At 39.6% G+C, this 19,889-nt stretch overlaps 2 protein-coding genes across 2 annotated transcripts in view; one reads left to right on the top strand and one right to left on the bottom strand.

Annotated features, from left to right (window-relative positions):
* LOC308411793 (interferon-induced very large GTPase 1-like) overlaps positions 1 to 19,889 on the top strand; it is a gene marked incomplete at its 3' end in the record, with an annotated part of 253,476 nt that overhangs the window by 31,852 nt on the left and 201,735 nt on the right.
* LOC308410706 (major histocompatibility complex class I-related gene protein-like) lies at positions 583 to 7,341 on the bottom strand (the record flags this gene model as incomplete). The annotated part of the gene is made up of 7 exons (XM_080904266.1): positions 583 to 650; positions 778 to 795; positions 979 to 1,062; positions 2,229 to 2,549; positions 3,381 to 3,653; positions 4,270 to 4,539; positions 7,290 to 7,341. 7 exons carry the CDS (start codon positions 7,339 to 7,341, stop codon positions 583 to 585), a joined length of 1,086 nt encoding a protein of 361 aa, XP_080760392.1.

Here is a 19,889-nt window from a genome sequence, read left to right as displayed (position 1 = left end):
ACTTTATTAATTCTTGATTATATTTTGATTACGTTTCTGATGTGATTAGAGCAGAAATAACTATCAGCAAAAACACTTACATATAACTCTACATATACCCCCAAAGGCTGGATTTCAGGCCTTTTGCTTAATTTCTGACTGCATCACGGCTGAGGAATCTCATTCTTCTTTACATTATTTTACCGAATGTTATTTTAACACATTCAAAATAACCTACAAAATAAAAAAAGATTCTTAAAAAACGGTGTGAACAAACGTGTGTCCACTCGTTTTTTCTCAATCAACGACACCCCCACCAAGGAACACGTCTGTCCAGCATTATCCCCCACCACCTGATCATCAGGATAAATACACCATACAAATTATATATACATTATATCATTAATAGCTATAGCAGTGCTATAGGAAATATGATATGATAAAATATTAAAATGCATTTTACCTGAGTTATTACAAGTTAACTTGAATTTAAAAGAATAACAAAGGAAAAAAAGATTTTGTGTAAAAAGTCATGTTTACATAAAACAAAACTGAAATAGACAATCTTCTCAGTTCTTGTTTGTTCAGTGTTAACTGCAGGTGTCAACACTGTGTAGACTCCTCTGTCTGTCTGTGTGGTCTTTCGGAGAGTTCTATCGTGTTGTGAGGAGCTGTTACATCCAAAAGTCCAAATAATAATAACAATAAAGTTAACAATAAATAAAATTAGCACAATATTAATCAAATAATTTAAATCCAGGGTGAGAATACCAGATTAGAGGGGGATAGTGTACTTACAAGAGGAAGGGCATCTGCCTAAAATAAATTAAATAAATCAATAAAATTCATTTTGGACAGTTTTAAATGCCTAACAATCAAACCTTCTCTTACAAAAATCAGAAGTAACAATGTTTAACATGTAGACTATTATATTGCAGAGATAATGAAATTAAGCATTTATGTCTCTACTGACTGGTAAATAAACTTTAAATCTCTTACCTTCTTTCATTTTGTGAATGGCAATTACAGTGACAGCAACAATGATGACAACAAGAACAACCGCTGCAGCAATGATGAGGATTTCTGCTCAGTGACAACAAACAAGATAAAATGTACCGATAAATAAGATGGAATAAAACTGCATCCAATTATTGAAAATATTTTTTTTGACAATTTGTTTGATCATGAAGCCACACACTCAACCTGATGAAAGAAATCTAATTTAAATTGTTCCCTTTCGAGGTCACCACAGCGGATCATCTGCCTCCTTCTCAGCCTGTACCTAACATCCTCCTCTGCTATCGTCTCCAAACCAAACATTGTAGCAGGTCTCACTGCTGCACTGGCCTTTGCTTTGAAATCATTGACCCCAAGTGTTTTACTACATCTGCTCCTTGCATCACAGCTTCACTGTCTGCACCGTCTTGAACCAACTTTCTCTAGAATTCCTTTTTTTTCTTCTAACTAATATCCAAATCTGTGGGCCGTACACACTGACAACATTGAGCATTACCTCTTTGAGTTCCAGCTTCAAACTCATGATCCTGTCTGATACTGTTCAGCTCCAGAACACTCTTCACATGCTCTTCTTTCTAGATTACTCAGTTTCTCTTCCCAAATGCACCATGATAGAACAGTTTGAATAAACCTGGCACTGCTTCCCTCCCACCTGTTCACTTTACACAAAGTACCTACATTCTCTCTGTTATATCAGCCAGCTTTCTCCCATAATCTCTATATTTAAAATCCCACTCATGATGATGATGATGATCCCATGCATTCTTTAGTGTGAATACTTTTTTGATAACATATGTCACATATTGGATTTAAATATGATATGATATCTATGTCAACTCGACTGATGTAACCACAAATGCAGCAATATAAAGTGCTTAACAGACACACCATAATTCATGTCACTGAATTTTTAACCCATTTACATGAGCTGTTTTTCACCAAACAAAATGCTCCTAAATGGGCCACAAATAAACAACCAAGGCTTTCATAGACTGCAGATGCTGAATTTGAAACATAGAAGTACTAAACTAATTTCAGCTTGATGGTTTTCTTGAGAATATTAATTTCAGTTTTGTTGAAGTGCTGGAAATTTTTTTTTTTTTTTAGGATCTCCATCAGTAATTCCCACAGTAACAGCAACTCTTCTTGGGATCCGATAAAACATTTAAGCGTAACATTAAACATGATCCACAATAACAGCAAACAAAATAACTCAAATCTGTTTGTCTTACTTTGATCATGTCTAATTTTGTTTTTTCGCCAGTTGACGGTTTTATTCAGGTTGGTAATGATGCTGTCCTCAGCGTTAGAAAACTGAAACACACACTCATATCTTTTCCACTCCTCAGGTGTGACTGATGAAACATTCAGGCCAACACTCATCTGGAAGGTCCCATCATTGTTGGGCAGGATCTCTCCAGGATCCACACCTTCATGGATCTCCACTCCATCTTTCCTCCAGAACATCAAGGCCCTTTGAGGGTAGAAACCTGTAGCTTGGCAGCTGACTGGAGAGGAGGGAGTCTTCCAGAGGAGAAAAATAGAAGGAAGAACTGGAGAGAGGGAATGTGGGAAAGAGAAGGTGTGAGAATCGGTGAAAGAAGCAAAGCAGTATACATCAAAGAAGAAGTAAATGTAGTACACTTGTTTGATGAAAAATGTTAATCAAGAAAGACTGTAATAGTAATAAAAAAAGTAATAATTTAAAATGGAAAAAGCAATTTGAGCAAAAGTTTCACTTTTTGTCCCTCTGTTTTCTGTGCACAGGTACCTGCCTAACTGTGAGTGTGAGATCTGTACATATTGGATGCCTGGAAACCCTTCCTCCCTTGATCCCCTCAATTCCAATAATACTTTTTGTATTTAGTTTGGACCACTGTAAATAAACACACTAAAGTGAAATTAGTCCATTAGCCTTGACACTGATGACTGAGGGACTATTTCATGTTATTTAGATTTTGTTTTATTTGTTTGCACACATATGTGTGTACATGCATACATGTAAATGAAGGTATGTGTGTATATTAAGGGTATACATGAACTCAAGGTAGTGACTGAAAGAGTGTTATAGTGGCTACAAATGGTGGAAAATTGTACCTAAGGGGGGAGGAGTTTAGTAAGTATGGGGTCAGAGTAGACCTGCTACTCCCTGGTTTAGACTGCTGCCCCCATAATCTGGACCAGAATAAGAGGCAGAAAATGAATCGGCGGATTTATTTTGATAATTTATTTTCCTTGTGTGTCATTTACTTCCCAGTTTTCACCACTAATTTTCATTTTGATCTGCATAAAACAACACGTTAACACACGTTGCCGTTTTTTTTTTTTTAAAGATCATTAATAGAAAGATAAAGGATGTAGTTTACACACTCATGTGATTCTACCTTTTCTCAGCAGGGTGCTGTTCCCATTTTTCAAATATTTCTTCAGCCAATCAGGACAAGTCTGAGTGAGGAAGATTGTTTCTGCTGAGTTTCCATTAGCATTCCAGTCCTGTTCGATAATGTCAGCTTCTGGTTTCAGTGCAATCCATTTCATTGTTTTAAGATCAAATTCAAGAAGGTTCTCTGCATTATAACCATACTGTATCACACCATTCACCTCTCCAGTGTTTTCATCCCATTCACAGCCTTCCATCATCTGTAAAGTGTTGACAACTGAAAAGTGAATTAGAAATTAATTAAAATGAATAATATTAATACTGTGAGGCACTGCTATTCTATCTTTGTTGTGTTCTTCCTGTGATTTAACTGATCTGACAACATTATATTGGAAAACAGGCGCAATTCATGATTAAAAGAAAAAGATGAAGGACAAGAGGAAAAAAAAACAATTCAACCATCTAGGGTATCCGTAAGAACCAGAAAAATAATTACAGGCAGTTTGAAGGCACTAATAATTAATGCAATTAATGTAAGGCAACTATTTAGAACAATGTGTACATGTATTCTTTTGTCTCCAAAAGTTGATTCTGTTCATCTGAACGTAGCATTTTCAGTGGGAGAAACGTTTCGTCACTCATCCAAGTGACTTCTTCAGTCTCAGCTGCAGGTTTCCCTTTTCTTATAAATGGTCCAGATGAACAGAATCAACTTTTGGAGATTTACTTACCTGGATGATTGTGAATGCAACAAGATATTCTTTTGTCATGCAGTTTGAAGCATGTTCACATTAGTAAAATTTCTGGTCACAATCAAGATGCACAAAATTACAATTTAAAATCTAGAGACTAACAACATGATGTGACATAAAGTATAAGAGAAAATACTACACCTTCACTTTGGCTGGCCAGCTGCTGCCACTTTGAAATCCACTTTCTGAAGACGTATGGCAGTATCGCAAAGCAAAGTTCATTGTACGAATCCAACTGAGCCTTGTCATTATATAATGTTTTTTGGACCCAGTCTTGTCTTGTTTCCAATATCTTTTTGCTGCTGTCACAGTAACCAAACTCAGTGCGTTTAACCTCTGCAACTGCCATAAACTCTGGGATGTTTCGGACTTCAGAGGATTCAGTAATAAAATACACCAGTGAGTGTTTCACTGTGGGAAACAAACATTGATAACGTGATACATTAAATAAGAAAAACAATATAGAGATTATTAGAAATATGAGTCATTCATTGTGATTCAGCTTGAACTTTTTTAAATGTAAGCTGCATGCGTTATATGCTGCAGAACGTTGGTTATAAACATTGTTAGATAGAATTTTTCGAGATCCTAATAAATATTTAAGATCAAAAGATGAAATGCAATTTCACCAGCTGTTCATAATCCTGGACCTATTCACATTTTTTCCCCCTAACTGTGGGTGTTTTATCTGATCCACATGGTGGCAGTGTAATTAATAATTTCAGAAAAAAAAATCCTGACAGACAGAAACACACGCATAAATAAATAAATAAATAAATAAATAAATAAATAAATAAATAATTCAACTTTGTCACAATCAGTGGGGCTGACTGTGTGTAAAGTCAAAGGTGGACCCAAATGCAGATGAAACAAAACGTGACTTGAATAACTAAACACGAGCCGTTTATTGAGGCTGGCAAATGAACTGCACATAAAAGGCAAAAGGCAGTGCTAACAATAAACTAAACTGGGTGAGCTAAATTAAATAAAAAGCGACAACAGGAACATGGACCTGACATAAGAAAACTTGACATGAACTCTTGGCCTAGAAACCAAGCAGACGATCTGACAATGACACACTGAAAACAGAGGACTACACAGGAGGTGATTAGGGGACGTGGGAACACATGGGGGAACAGCTGACTGACATGAGGGTAATGACAGGACAGGGGAAGTGAAACTAAATACAATGAGCAAAGAACACACGACTCCTTCAAAATAAAACAGGAAACATGAGACGCAGACATGACAAAACAAACTTGATAACATAAGACACGCAGCATAAAACACAAAGGGTGAGGGGAAACTTAAATACAGGGGAAGAAAACACAAGGAGTCTAATAACCAAATGAACTTCGCTAATCTAATGAACTTAAACATAAACAGCATCCAAATACTGTAAACTAAACCTAAAACGCTGGGTCAACATACCCAGGAACATGACAAACGTAGAATAAATATTCTATTAAAAATAAAGTTCTACTAAAAATAGTTCCTTAGTTCCAATAGTTCCAAATTTATATACTCATAATGAGTTTTTTTAGAGGCAATGAGTTTGCATATTTCTTTTTCTTTATTTCTTTTTCTTTATTTCTATTCTTTTAATATCAATTTTATAAAAATTAATAATGTAACAGCATGATAATATTTTTTCATCCTCCTGTTAGCATGAATTACATATTTGTGTGCATATTTGTACTTTGGTGTTCTGTGGCAGCTGCAGAGATTAGGAATTATCATAGCCAAGAGTTACTTTGTATTTTTTCTTGCTTTTCCCTTTAATGCTGATGGACATGATAACCAGATGCCAGGGCTGTTTAGGGGAAATTCCAGGTTCATCTTTGCTTCCTTTTTCCTAACTTAAAGAGCCACCCCTGGTGACCATCGCCCGATTCTCCTGTCTCATTAAAACCAGGACCATCACAGGTGACCCCCTTGCACCCTGCCCACCACCTGTCCCACACCCCCAGACTCACAAACAGCTTCTTCCTCTGGGCTATTCAGACTATTAACGAACACAACCTTTACTACTTAAGTAAGCTTTACTTAGTTTTTTAGAAGCAACAGGTTTGCATATTTCTTTTTAGTTCTGAGAACTACTTAGCTTTTACAGTGCACTTTACATCATTTAAAAAACTATGTTGCTATATTCTTTAACATTTTCACTAAAGCTTCTGCTAAACACTTTTGAGACAGAGTCTTTGGATTTGCTAAACTGCAAATGATGAAGAATCATCTGTTTAACAGAAATATGTATCAGGAAACTATTTCACGTGTATTAAAAGCATTCTGCCTAAATCTTGTGGGAGTGTAGGAGTCTAGCAGTGTAAATAAACCATGTTTAAAATATATGTTTTTTATACTACATACCAACCCTTTTCTACTACATCACTAATGGACAGTGCAGAAGAGTTGTAGTGCAAATCAAATTCAATTGTTAATCACTGGCTGATAAAACATGCATTTGTGTTATCCAATTTTTTAATCCTAATTATTTCAGAAAATCAGAGCTAAAATGTTTTGGCTCTCCCAATAAAATAAAGCAAAAGTAAAACCACTGCTCGAGGTCAGATTATATTTCTGTTAGAGCTTGAATGTTTGAATGCATTTCTTAGTTGCACTAAGAAAAGACGCCATGGCAGAAAAGACGCAATAAAAATAAGGTATCTTTTCTTTATCTTTAATGTTAACTATTGTTGTTCTAACATTTGAAAAAATCTTCAGGGCTGGCAGTACTTAGTTTAAACGCTTATCTATTGTTGCATCTGTTCCTGCTTTCACCCACTGAAGCATGAAGTGCTTCACTTGCCTGCTTGCCAATACCTGCCTATGTCCAATACAATGTGCCAAATTCTTTGACTGTAACACAAAGAACCTGACACGCAAACTCGAATGTAACAAGTTCAGAGTGAGTCCCAGCATGTATGTATTGTAGCTGGGATGTTTGCTACATCAGTAGATATTGTGATTTTTACCTTCAAGGAGTGCAGAATAAATATCATTTATACAACTGTTTGACTAGCTCTGATGTCGGAGTGCAAGTGAGTTTTTTTGTTTGTTTTTTTTAAAGTTGTGCTAAATCCCTATATACATGTCAAAGTTAGCATACTTTACTAAAAAATAATTTGCTCCAGTAAAAGGATTTTGGTTCATGATCTTACCTGCAGAAGCAATGTGACAGCTAAGGAGCAGCAGCATTAGCTTCATCGTCATATTTAGAAAGATGGAGTTGAAGTGAAGACCTGAGAGAAGAGTTGTGTGGTTTTACAGGTTTGTTAAGGTTTGTTTCCCGGTGCAAGTTTAGTTCACACTATCAGTATATGAGGTGTGCTTAACCTCAGCTGACACTCAGCATACTTGAACAAGGGTTTAATTGATATTATTATTATTATTATTATTATTATTATTATTATTATTATTATTATTGAAAAGGCATTTCTTTTGTGTCCCAAAAAACAATATAAGCATTTATCTATATGTTACCTGTTCCTGCCTGTTTCCTGGAAAATAAAGATGCATCTTCTGATGCATGCATCCATCAGAAAATGATCCAAGATTTTCTCCTAATAATATTAATACATCTGTCAAGTTCCTTACAGCTTATGCCATTTAAGACTGCCATTGTTTCATGGGGATAACATAAGTAACATATTTTTTATATACATCTTTCTAGACAAAAGATCACAAAGTGCTTCAAAAAGAGATAACAAGATATAAAACAAAAAAAGACAAAAAGTTAACGAAATGTAATTCTAAAAAGATGTGTTTTTAGTTGTTTCTTGAAAGAGACTACTGAGCCCACAGATCTTAACCTCAGTGGGAGAGAGTTCCACAGTCTGGGAGCCACAGTGGCAAAAGATCTGTGTCCCTTAGTTCCCAGCCTTGTATGCTGTATGACAAGTAGGCCCTGATCACATGACCTCGAGGCCCTGCTAGGGACATAGTGCTGTAGAAGTTCAGTGGCGTAAGCTGGTGCGTGTCCATGAAGAGCTCTAAAAGTCAGAATCAAATCCCTATATACATGTCAAAGTTAGCATACTTTACTAAAAAATAATTTGCTCCAGTAAAATGATTGTGGATCATGATCTTACCTGCAGAAGCAATGTGACAGCAAAGTTGGGCTAAATCCATTGTTAAGGTTTGTTTCCTGGTGCAAGTCTAGTTTACATTCTCGGTATATGAGGTGTGTTTAACTTCAGCATATTAGAGCAATTATTATTAATTATTAATCATTACATTTTTTTAAATTAAAAAGGCATTTCTGTTATGTTGTTACGGTCGCTGACCTTTAGTGGCTCTCCCTCTGTGAGAGAGTTTTTTTTCTCCTTTCCTGTGTTACAGGTCTGCCTCATGAGCCACAGCTGAGGTGTGTTGCAGCTTGTCAGCCACGGCATATAGTCTGCCATCCTAAACTGCCACGCCCCTGCCACTTCCCCCATTTTGCCAGAGCTGTGAGCTACAGTGCTTTGGGCAGCAAACTTTAGTGTGTGTGAATTTAAACTCTGTGTAACTTTGGCTTTCTTTCTTTTATTGTGAGCAAAGGTGTGCCTTTACAGTGGTAATTAGTTCATCACAGTGGAAGCAGGTAGGGGTTCTCCTGTTTTTGGCTCGACAGGGAGCTCAGCCACTGTGTTTTGTTTTCGGCTAGAGAGTTCTTGGTTTGATTTTTAGTTAAAGGGGGTGTTTTGTTTGTTGTTTTGGCCGGAAGACTCTGAAGATAAGCGCTTCCCTGTGTTCATTTTTACTTCAGTAGTTTTCTGCAATAAATCATGTTTAATGACATGATTTATGTCCCCCCCCTCACTTCAGTCAGCACTTCGTTTTTAAGTGGGGCATATTTTTTAAGTCTAAAAACTACAATATAAGCATTGATCTACTTAAATGGTTAGGTATCTTGGGACAGGGGAGCGGGACATCAACAAACAGACTGTAGCGATGTGGACAGTGTACCAGTCAGTTGTGATGAAGAGAGAGCTGAGCATAAAAGCAAAGCTCTCAATTTACCAGTTGATCTATGTCCCTACCCTCACCTACCCTCATGAAAGAATGAGACCCCGAAAACAATTGGCGAAGGGTGGCTGTCCTCACCCTTAGAGATAGGGTGATGTGTTCGGCCATCGGGAAGGGGCTCAGAGTAGAGCTGCTACTCATCCACATCCAAAGGAGCCAGACTATTGTCTTATAGTCTCATACTGTTGCTTCAGATTTTCAGTGTCTGCAACCACATTAGGCAGTTTAGATTAAAAAAAATAAGCTAGAAAACCAATGTCATTTCCTGTGCTGAGAATGATCACTTCAATTATATGATTAGATTTGCCTCGGTAAATTTGACAATGGTCACCATATCACACATGACCTCAGAATTTTTTTTTTTCATGTAAAACTCTTACACCATTAAAGAAACCCTATAATCCATCGATCCTTGGGTGAGAACACTTCAAAGGAAAAGGAAGAGCTAGCACAATGCACAAACTGCAGGTCAGATCCTGAAATGGACTGGAGGCCAGTGTAGGTTTAACACTCTTTCTTGCCCAACAAAAGGCAAGTTGCTGCATTTTGAACAGCAACAGCAACCCGACCAATCAAGTCCACACAGTTGAGCTTAACAGTTGGGCAGAACTCTTTTGGCTCTCAGCGAAGGCGGTCGCACTTTTCTCCTCTCCTGCCCTTATCTTCCCTGCTTAGCTTCTTATGTCCTTGTCTTGTGTTTTTACTTACTTTTCCCTGGAACACTCTCTCACAGTCTGTTCTCTAAAACCTAAAAGAGGAATTATGGATTTGATCACCTGAATGCAATTGACAGCCCTTCTCAACGAGACGTCTGGGCTCGGGTGAGCCTGACTGCTGAAGATATCTACCTATTCGGAACCATGATAACAGGGTTCTTGCTGATCGGAGCTGGCTTGGCCCTGGCTTATTGAAGAATTAATGAAGCATGGGCAAATGTTCCCATAACTCACATTGCAACACCTGGTCTGTTCTATTTCCTTTTTTTTATTTATACATTTGATAAGCATTCCAATATCTTAATGAATACAGAATATAGATCTAGCACAAAGCAAGAAAGCGCGAGATAAAGCTAATCAAAAAGGTATTGGCTGAAGCAAATGTGTGTTATGCCAACCCTTTTAACAAAAGATAATTTAGGAAGCAGCTCATTTACAGGCCTTGAAGCAAAAGAGTAAAACAAAACAAACAAACATAAAAACAAAACAAAAAAAGTCCATCTTAGATGAGTAAGTACTTTAAATTAAATTTCATGACGATAATCCACGCAAAACAACCAAGAGTTTTAGTCTTATTATTATTATTGCTCTTCTAATTCTTGATTTATACATTTTTCTAATCTCTGGTTTTAAACATGTTTTAACCACCAGCAAGTTAGGTAAACCCGGATGAGCAGGAAAGGCAAGATGGATCCACTGAAGCCCCAGTGATCGTTGAGTTGGGAAAAAAAATCCACCTGAATAGCAGAAAGAATTAAACCAACAGCCACATCTCAGGTAAGATTTAGCTCTCAGCAGAAGACCTACACATCTCCCTCTTCATCTGAAAGATTAGATGACAGCAGGCAAGTAAACAAGTGTGCCGGTTTAAACACCAGTGATCGTAGAGGGGTTGAGGTTTGATCACCCACATTATGCTTTATTCAAGTTTTGTGGGATGACTTGATATCAAAAAGTGCTTGGTCGTCATATGCCACAAGAGCAGATACACATTGGCAACAAACACAGAATAAAACAATAGCAACTGCTAAGTAAGTTTCAGTAATTACAACAATGAGAAACTACTTCTTAAGTATGTATGGTGTGCCATACTTGAGGGTGCAAGAACACATAATGCTTACAGTAAGTAATCAGTATTGAGAGAGGGTTTACTTTTTTTTTTTTTTTTTTTTTTTTTTTTTGCCTGTCCCGTTTGGCTCTTTTGCCATCAGAATTATTGTCTAAAGGCAAAGAAAGATGCCCAGCGGATTTACTTTACCAAATTGACCATCCCAGCCTTGCCGTAATGGTCCATTTGATTCACCTTTTATTGTTTATTTTATTTTCACTTGCTGAATACGGGACAGACTTGACTGGGGGAAAGAACGGGAGAAAGAAAGAGAAAGAGCTGAGAAGAGGGACAGGGGAGAAGGGCAAAAAACAAAAACCAACAGAATGGGCAGAAAAAGAAAAAAAATGCATATATCGATCACCTGGATCACCTGTTGAGAAAGAAAAAAGAAAACAAGCAGAAGAGAACAAGAGTAATAGAATAAACAACATCACAATGATATATGGGAATATGACAGTAAATACTAAATGTTAAACATTATTGTGCAGCACGTAAGATCAACAGAACACAGTGTGCTTTGAGGTAGGAGCCAAAAAGGGTGTAGTTTGTGGGTGTGATCACCCGTGTGTACCTGTGTGCATGGACGCGCTTGTTTTTTTTTAAAAGGTTCCTTCATGTAATGATCTGCTAGAGGGTGTGGGGGGGCCACAGCCCCGTCCTCCAGGGCATGAAGCAGGTATGGAGGAGATCAAAACTCCAGACATCCAGAGGCCCCCAGAACACAAGAGACCAAGGAAGACCAACAGAGGGGCAGCCGCGCCACTGTCCCGGAAAGAGCTGAGGAGAGTCCCAGAAGAGGGCTCATTCAGCAGCCGCGGAGCAGAAGCCAGGGGGGGTTGCAGTGACGCGCCCGTGAGCTCCGCCGGCAGCCAGCTGCGCCTGAGTGACCGAGCCCCAGGCCGAGAGGCCGGGGGCACCCCACCTCCGAAGTGGCCCGAGCGAGCCCCAGGATCCAGGCCCCGATAAGCGGCCGCCAAGGAGTGAGCCGGTGTGCTTAAGTAATCAGTATTGAGAGAGGGTTTACTCTTTTGTGCTAATATTTTGGGTTGAAAGAGGAGTGCTCATAGCTCACGCAATCACTTAATCCCAGTTTTAACCCATGCTAATATAACAAAGTTACTGTACATTGATTAATACATTGATTAAAAAGCAAAGTGACAGGATTTGCTCTAAAAGCTAGAGTGCATAGTTATTGTCTTCAAAACACTAAACTGTAGTGTTACAACCACTGCAGTTTAGTGTTTTGTCCAATTTGATGATGATGTTCTCATTTGCACCGGAAAAGTGAAACACACAGACATATTCGAACTGAGCTTTTTCAGCTTCCCATCGCAGTTTGGTGGTGACAGCCTGTGGTGATGTGGCGATCCACGTCACTGTTTGCAGGTCAAATGATAGAAGACTTTCTACATCATGCCCATACAGATTGAAGCCATTTATCTCTCCAGTCTCAACACCCCATTCACAGCTATTCATTCTTTGCAAAATATGAACACCTGAAAAAAAGAGACAGATGAGATCTCAGCACATCTTACAACTGATATCCACTCCAGGTGCCGAGGATCGTTCTTCATAAGGTTTTTAATCCACTCTGTTTTGAGTTCTGGTCCCCTTCCATTGCTGTCACAGTTACCTCCATTATTGTTTTTTATTAATGTTTTATAAAACGTTACTAATCTTTGTCACATTATTGAAATAAATGTGTGGCTTAATTTAGATTTTAAAAAAAGCGGAAAATATTACTTAGGCTAAACATTTGTAATTATGTTAAAGCTCTGAAAAAATCTACTTCTTGCAACTTACATATATGTTATCGTTAATTGATGCATTCATCACTCGGTAACTTACAGAATCTTCTTGATAGCCAAACTACTTTGAGCTAACAGGAAGGCAACAATAACTCAAACAATCACCCATTACAACCAAGCAGAAGAACATCTTTGAATGAACAACACACTGATCTGAGAAATACAGGGCCAGTCTCATCAAGTGCTGACACAGATACACAGATATATAAATTACATAGGCAAATCTATGTACTGAATGCATAATGTACTGAATATATGATATATATTGATAATAGCCACTGGGGGAGGGGAGCAGCTCTGCTTGCCTTTCTGTAAAGCCCCCACAGGTCACTGCAAAAACCCACAGTATGCTCCGCTTTCTCTCTCCCATTACATTCAGTGTTTTGAGCCTCCCCTGTGTTTGTGCAGCATGGCTGAGTCACGTGATGACACAACAACAAAACACAGCAAAGCAGTTATGGTTAAGCTGCTTTCACAGACATATCAGACACATCTTTGATGAAACTGAAACAGTCTTCTGAACGTAAAAGAGAAAATTGACTGAGAATTGATTTAACCACGCTATTACTGACCAATACCAATGTTGGTATTAATACTATTGATTTAATAATTGGAGGTTATCATTGTGCAGCCAGCACATATCAATACATACCTAAATTTATTTATTTATTAAGAAAAAAATATGTATATGTAAATGAGCTGCTTGCTAAATTATCTTTTGTTAAAAGGGTTGGCATAATAAGCACGTGCTTCACCCAATACCTTTTTGATTAGCCTTGTCTCTTGCTTTCTTGCTTCGTGGTCATTTTTTTCTTCTGTATTCACTGAGACATTTGAATGATAATAAAACCCTCCACTTCTACAGCTTCTCTCAGCAGAGGAATAGCAGAAAGAAAGAAAAAAATGGACTGAAAGATTCATAACCAAATTCAAGGCCTATACTCTCTGGCCAGTTTAATAGGTACACCTGTTCAACTGCTTATTAACACAAATATGTAATCAGCCAATCAGATGGCAGAAAATGTAATTTAGTGAATTTAGGGATCTAGACTTCTTGGAAATACAAACATAGCATATAACAAAAATAAAAACATAATAAAAAAAAAAAGAAATCAAACGTTGTGGCGTACACGTCACAATCGCGCCCTCTCTCTCTCTCTGACCCAAAAATAGTCATTGTGTATAACTTTAATTTAACCAGGAGAGGGCAGTGTTGCTTTCCTTTTGCGTGATTTACACGTGTTTTTGTTGTTGTACAATATCAACCACCTGGGATCCCAAATTCTTAATGTAACCCATGTGAAATACAGGGCTGCAAAATCCCTTTTTGTAATCTAAGGCTATAGCCTGTTATTGTCACAAGGGGGCGCTGTGATGCAGTCTTGTGTTCTGACGACCTTGCGTCTAGTGCGCAGGAAGTATTACCTCTCTCTTCCTGTGAGATCTTCCCTCTGATGGCGGTCAAGTACGTGTCGGAGCGCATGGAAAAAGTATCTTGGTATGCAATACTGCAACCCGGTTAATGAGACCAGATTGTTTTACGCATAAATGCTAATAAGGTACTCTTTTATTAGGCCCCGAACTCTGACCACAAAGGGAATAACGTCTGTCAAGTTATTTGTGTCTGAAAATCCCGGTGAGTCACGTGCTTTCGTTAGCTACCTGTTAAGTTAGATAATGTATTTCACTAGCCGATTCAGCTCAGAAACCTTTGAACAAAAACCAATCGGGAGCTATGAGAATCTGGCGTGTTGTTTCACTTCTCCTGTTGTTCTTTACAGTGTGTTATAAGTGTTGAATGCTTTGAGCTAAACGATGCCGATGCTAGATGCGATGCTAGCTGCTAATAGCTGTTAGCCACCCCACCCCGCTGAAGCCATATTCCGATCGGGGAGGTATTCAAGTAGAAGCAATAGCTCTGTTTATATTAGAATGGTTATGTCTTAATAGATATGAGCATATTTCAAGTTTAATAGTATTTGCACTGAATTAAGTTACATTTGCTTGTAAGCCTTAAGGATGAATGTCGCTTTCATTGCTATGACTGTTTACATTACAGTTTAAGCTGCTGATGTTCTTTGTTGTGATGTAATTTTGATAAAATTGTTGATACTGGTACAAACAAGTTACTGTAACTCTTGTAACTTGGTAAAGCTAAAGGGAATGCCATTTGTGATTAATACATTTGGAAAAGAAGTTAATGAGCTCATGTTAAGAACACAAAATGGGAAAAGAAATTGATTGTTCTGCACTGTTTGTGTAGATTGGTTTTTTTGAACTACTAGAAGGATTCTGGAGAACCACTGACGGCGAGAACAGCCCAAATGAGATCCTGGATGATCGTGAAATGGTGTGGCCAGCCATGCGATCGGATTGTGGGATTTGCCTGAGAAACTGATTCAAGCAACCCTGGATTACAGATAAGCCCTATGCACTACTTTTCCTACCCGGATAATAGGGTTTGCACACTGACAATTCCCCTACAGTACACCTGTTTGGGTTTTCAACGACTTTAAAGGACAATTCAGACTGGACAATTCAAACTTCACAACAGGAACACTTTAATCTGTTTCATTCATTCCCAAGAGCTCTGATACTGTTCAGTATAAATCTTCCATTTAAATGTCTTTATTTTGTTTTGTTTTACATGTATTCACCTTTAAAATGCACTATTAGTGTGCAATTTGGGTTATTGTGTTGTATATGTATATAAATGGTACTGAGGCAATAAAGGTCCCAGTTATTCACTTCCAAGCCAACTCCTTTTGTGAGTCCCCAAAACAAAACCTCCTCCTGAACCTAGTAAGATGTCTAGGGTCTCTATTTGAAGTGAGAGTGTACTGGTCCTGAGTAGAGGCACTACACAAAACGTGGCGAGCCAGCCAGGAGGTTTAATTCCTTTTATTTTGGAAGTTGAGCAACTGGTGCTTTCATGCCTTTTGGGTCAAATCATTACAATTGTCCATGACATTCTGGGTTGGAGCAATAAGACAACATGGATGTAATCCAAAGTGAAGGTGTCAAAGTACCTAACTCTGTCCTAGTAGGAGGGTTAACAGGCGATGAGGTTGACAATGAGGTTATTGATTACTTAGGGCAGTTTGGTTCTATTGGAAGAGTAATCAAAGTAACTAGCACAGAGGCACAGTTTAAAAAAACAGCCATTGTGGAGTTCCAATCAGGTGAACCAGTCCAGTTCCTTAAGGATAGCTTGCCTTGCAAAAGACAAAGCCGTAACCCAAGTGTTGTCCATCATATCCAGCTTCTGTCTGCGCTGTATGCTGCAGACAGGGGTTCATGTTTAACCCATTCTTACCTAACTGAACTGAAAGGGCTTGCTAAACTGAGTGGTGCAGATTTTGAGAAGGTTTTACTAGATGAGCTGGCCAGAATGAAGAAGTCCACTGAGAGTGATCCCGCAGTTGGGCCAAATGTAACAGTGCCTAATCAGAATCTGCAGCTCACTAGTGACACAGACCAAGATGAACCAGCCATCATAGAGCATCAAAGTCCTCTTAAACTGGGCAGTGATTTAACCCACTTGCCTGAGCATGACTCTCACTCATCCTCTCCAAGTGTAGAAGTGACTCCCTCGCACAGAAAAACCACTATCTACTTACCACCTGAACAGCTCACTACACCTGAAGTACAGAGAGTAGTAGTTGAGCATGTCATTAAGAACAATGAAATGCCTTCTCAAGGTCATGCAAAGCTCAGGCCCTTCTCTGGGAAAACCCCTTGCTCTACTTTCGAAGCTGATTATGATACGTGGCGCAACAATGTTGAATTCCACCTCATAGATTGTACCATATCTGACAAACATATGTTAAGGAAAATAGTTGAGAGCCTTCTTCCACCAGCTGCTAACATTGTAAAGCACCTTGGTCCTAACGCTTCTCCCCATGACTATCTCAGCCTTCTTGACTCAGCATATGGTACTGTTGATGATGGGGATGAGCTTTTTGCCAAATTCCTGAGCACAAACCAGAACTCAGGTGAAAAGCCTTCTGCCTATTTACAGCGGTTGCAGATAACCCTGAGTAAAGTCATTAAAAGAGGTGGCATCACTACAAATGATTCAGATCGCCAACTGCTTAAACAGTTTTGTAGAGGTTGCTGGAACAACAGCTTGATCACAACCTTGCAGCTTGAGCAGAAGAAGGACAAGCCACCTTCATTTCCAGAGTTGCTCCTCATGCTACGTACTGAGGAGGACCGGCAAGCGGCAAAGTCCAGCCGAATGAAACAGCACTTAGGCATTTCTAAACCTAAGGCACATTTGAACTCCCTTGAAGTAGGAGAGTATGTCACTGATGATACAGACGTATCAGCTGTTAATGATAGGCTAGTGCCTTTTGATGCACATAAGTTAGAAAGGAAACTTGCAAAGCTACAAGCCCAAGTGGCTTCACTGAAAGCATCAGCTATTGACAGTTCAAGCCAGAACTCTGACAAGCCAAATAAGAAAACCAAACCTAAGTTCAAGATTCTTCCTAAAGAGAAATCTGACCCAAGTGAGACTAAGCCCACTAAGAAGCCACGCCCATGGTACTGCTTCAGGTGCGGCGAGGATGGTCATATTGCTCCCTCTTGCAGCAATGAACCAAACCCTGAACTAGTTGAAATGAAACGTAAGGAGTTCAACCAAAAACTACAAGTCTGGGAGGAACAGAATATGTCAGCTTTAAACTAAAATCAGTTTCTGGGGAGGGACTACCAGGAACTGAAAGTAATCATGAACGTCCCAAACCGGAACCTCAGAGCAAAGTATCTTCTCTCTCTCGTGCAGCACGACCCCAGATTAGGTTACCCAAGGGACTTGTAGGACAGAAATGTACAGCAAATGTTACCGTGTCGGGAGTCAATTGCAGTTGTCTCCTTGACACTGGGTCTCAAGTGACCACAGTGTCCGCTTCATTTTACAACACCAATCTTTCAGAACATCCCATTCAGCCTATCAGTGGCCTGGATGTTGAGGCTGCTAGTGGCCAAAATGTTCCTTACTTGGGATACATACCCATCAGCCTTAAGTTTCCAAAAAGCTTTATTGAAACTGAGCCTGAGGTTTCTAGCCTTGCTTTAGTAGTACCTGACTTACGCTCTAACTGTGACTTGCCTGTGCTGATTGGGACAAATGCACTTGATGTTCTGTACGACGAATATTGTCAAGGTAAAGATCCCAATGATTTGTCGTCGGTCTATGGCTACAGGCAGATCCTCCGTACACTCAAGGTCAGGAGAGAGATAAACCTAGCCGGAAACGATGGCTTTGTAACTCTTAAGGGCAAGGTGCAACACGTAGTACCAGCTCAAGGGAGGGTCCTCCTTGAAGGCTGTGTCAGATCCAGCAGTGCTGGTGAATGTGCCATTGTTGAACAGCCAACGACATCCACCTTACCAGGGGGAATTTTTGTGGAGTGCTGTCTTGTCACTTTGCCCAAGAAGCATCCTCATAGGTTACCTATATGGGTGAGAAATGAAACTGAGCATGACGTAACACTGCCTTCTAGATGTGTCATTGCAGAGCTCCATAGTCCTGCAAAGATATATGACGAATCACCCATTTCAACCAAAAATGATGACACTGTGAAATGTTGTAATGTTACTGCACAGCCAGTTGATGAACCTGCTCACCCAGATTTGACATTTGACTTTGGCAATTCTCCCCTCCCGCAGGAGTGGAAAGAGAGGGTTACCCAGCGTCTAAGTGCCTATGCTGATGTTTTTGCCCAGCATGATTTGGATCTTGGACATGTATCTAAAGTCACACATCACATAAACTTAAAGGACGAAGCACCCTTTAAGCAAAAGTCCAGGCCAATCCACCCAAATGATTATGAAGCTGTGAGGAAGCACTTGCAAGCACTCCTTGATGCAGGAGTAATCCGTGAATCAGAGTCCCCTTATGCTTCACCGATTGTGGTGGTTAAAAAGAAGAATGGAGAGGTCCGTCTTTGTATTGATTATCGTAAGCTCAATGCGTTAACAATACGAGATGCGTACGCACTTCCAAACCTTGAAGAGGCTTTCTCAGCCCTTGCTGGATCCAAATGGTTTTCAGTAATGGATCTCAAGTCTGGTTATTACCAGATTGAGATGGAGGAATGTGATAAGCCCAAGACAGCTTTTGTGTGCCCCTTGGGATTTTACGAGTTTAACCGTATGCCCCAGGGGATCACCAACGCTCCCAGCACCTTCCAGCGCTTAATGGAACGGTGTATGGGCAGCCTCAATCTGAAAGAAGTTCTGGTGTTCATAGATGACATCATCGTGTTCTCCAGCACTTTGGAGGAACATGAAACCAGGCTTCTACGTGTCCTTCAGCAACTGAGAGAATATGGGTTGAAACTTTCTCCCAAAAAATGCTCCTTCTTCCAAAGTTCTGTGCGATACCTAGGACACATCGTGTCTACCAAAGGTGTAGAGACCGATCCTGAGAAGGTCAGAGCTCTCAAAACCTGGCCAAGACCCCAGACGCTCAGTGACCTCAAGTCTTTCCTAGGCTTTGCAGGGTACTATCGACGGTTTGTGAAGGACTATTCAAAAATTGTCAAACCCCTGAATGATCTTACCAAAGGCTACCCACCATACAGGAAGGGCAGAAAGGTGACACCCGGTCCTAGCGGATACTTGAACCCTAAAGAGCCTCTTTCCAGCCGTTGGACACCTGCTTGTCAGGAAGCTTTTGAGGTAATCATAGAGAAACTGACATCAGCTCCAGTGCTTGGATATGCTAACCCAAAATTACCATACGTCCTCCATACTGATGCGAGCACCTCTGGGTTAGGGGCAGCCTTGTATCAAGAACAGGGTGGTGAAGTGAGGGTTATTGCCTACGCAAGTAGAGGACTTTCACCCAGTGAAAAGCGGTATCCAGCTCATAAACTGGAATTTCTTGCATTAAAGTGGTCCATTGTAGAGAAGTTCCAAGATTATCTCTACGGGAACACATTCACGGTTTTAACGGACAACAACCCATTGACCTATGTTTTGAAGTCAGCCAAGCTTGATGCTGCCAGCTATCGCTGGTTGGCCGCTCTCTCCACCTTCGACTTTAATATTAAGTATCGTGCTGGTAAGAGCAATCAAGATGCAGATGGCCTCTCTAGGCGGCCA

Source organism: Rhamphochromis sp. 'chilingali' (genome assembly GCF_963969265.1).
Source record: "Rhamphochromis sp. 'chilingali' genome assembly, chromosome: 15".
NCBI classification, from domain to species: Eukaryota; Metazoa; Chordata; class Actinopteri; order Cichliformes; family Cichlidae; genus Rhamphochromis; species Rhamphochromis sp. 'chilingali'.
The sequence above is the reverse complement of the archived record's forward strand: the minus strand, read 5'-3'. Positions and strand labels throughout refer to the sequence as shown.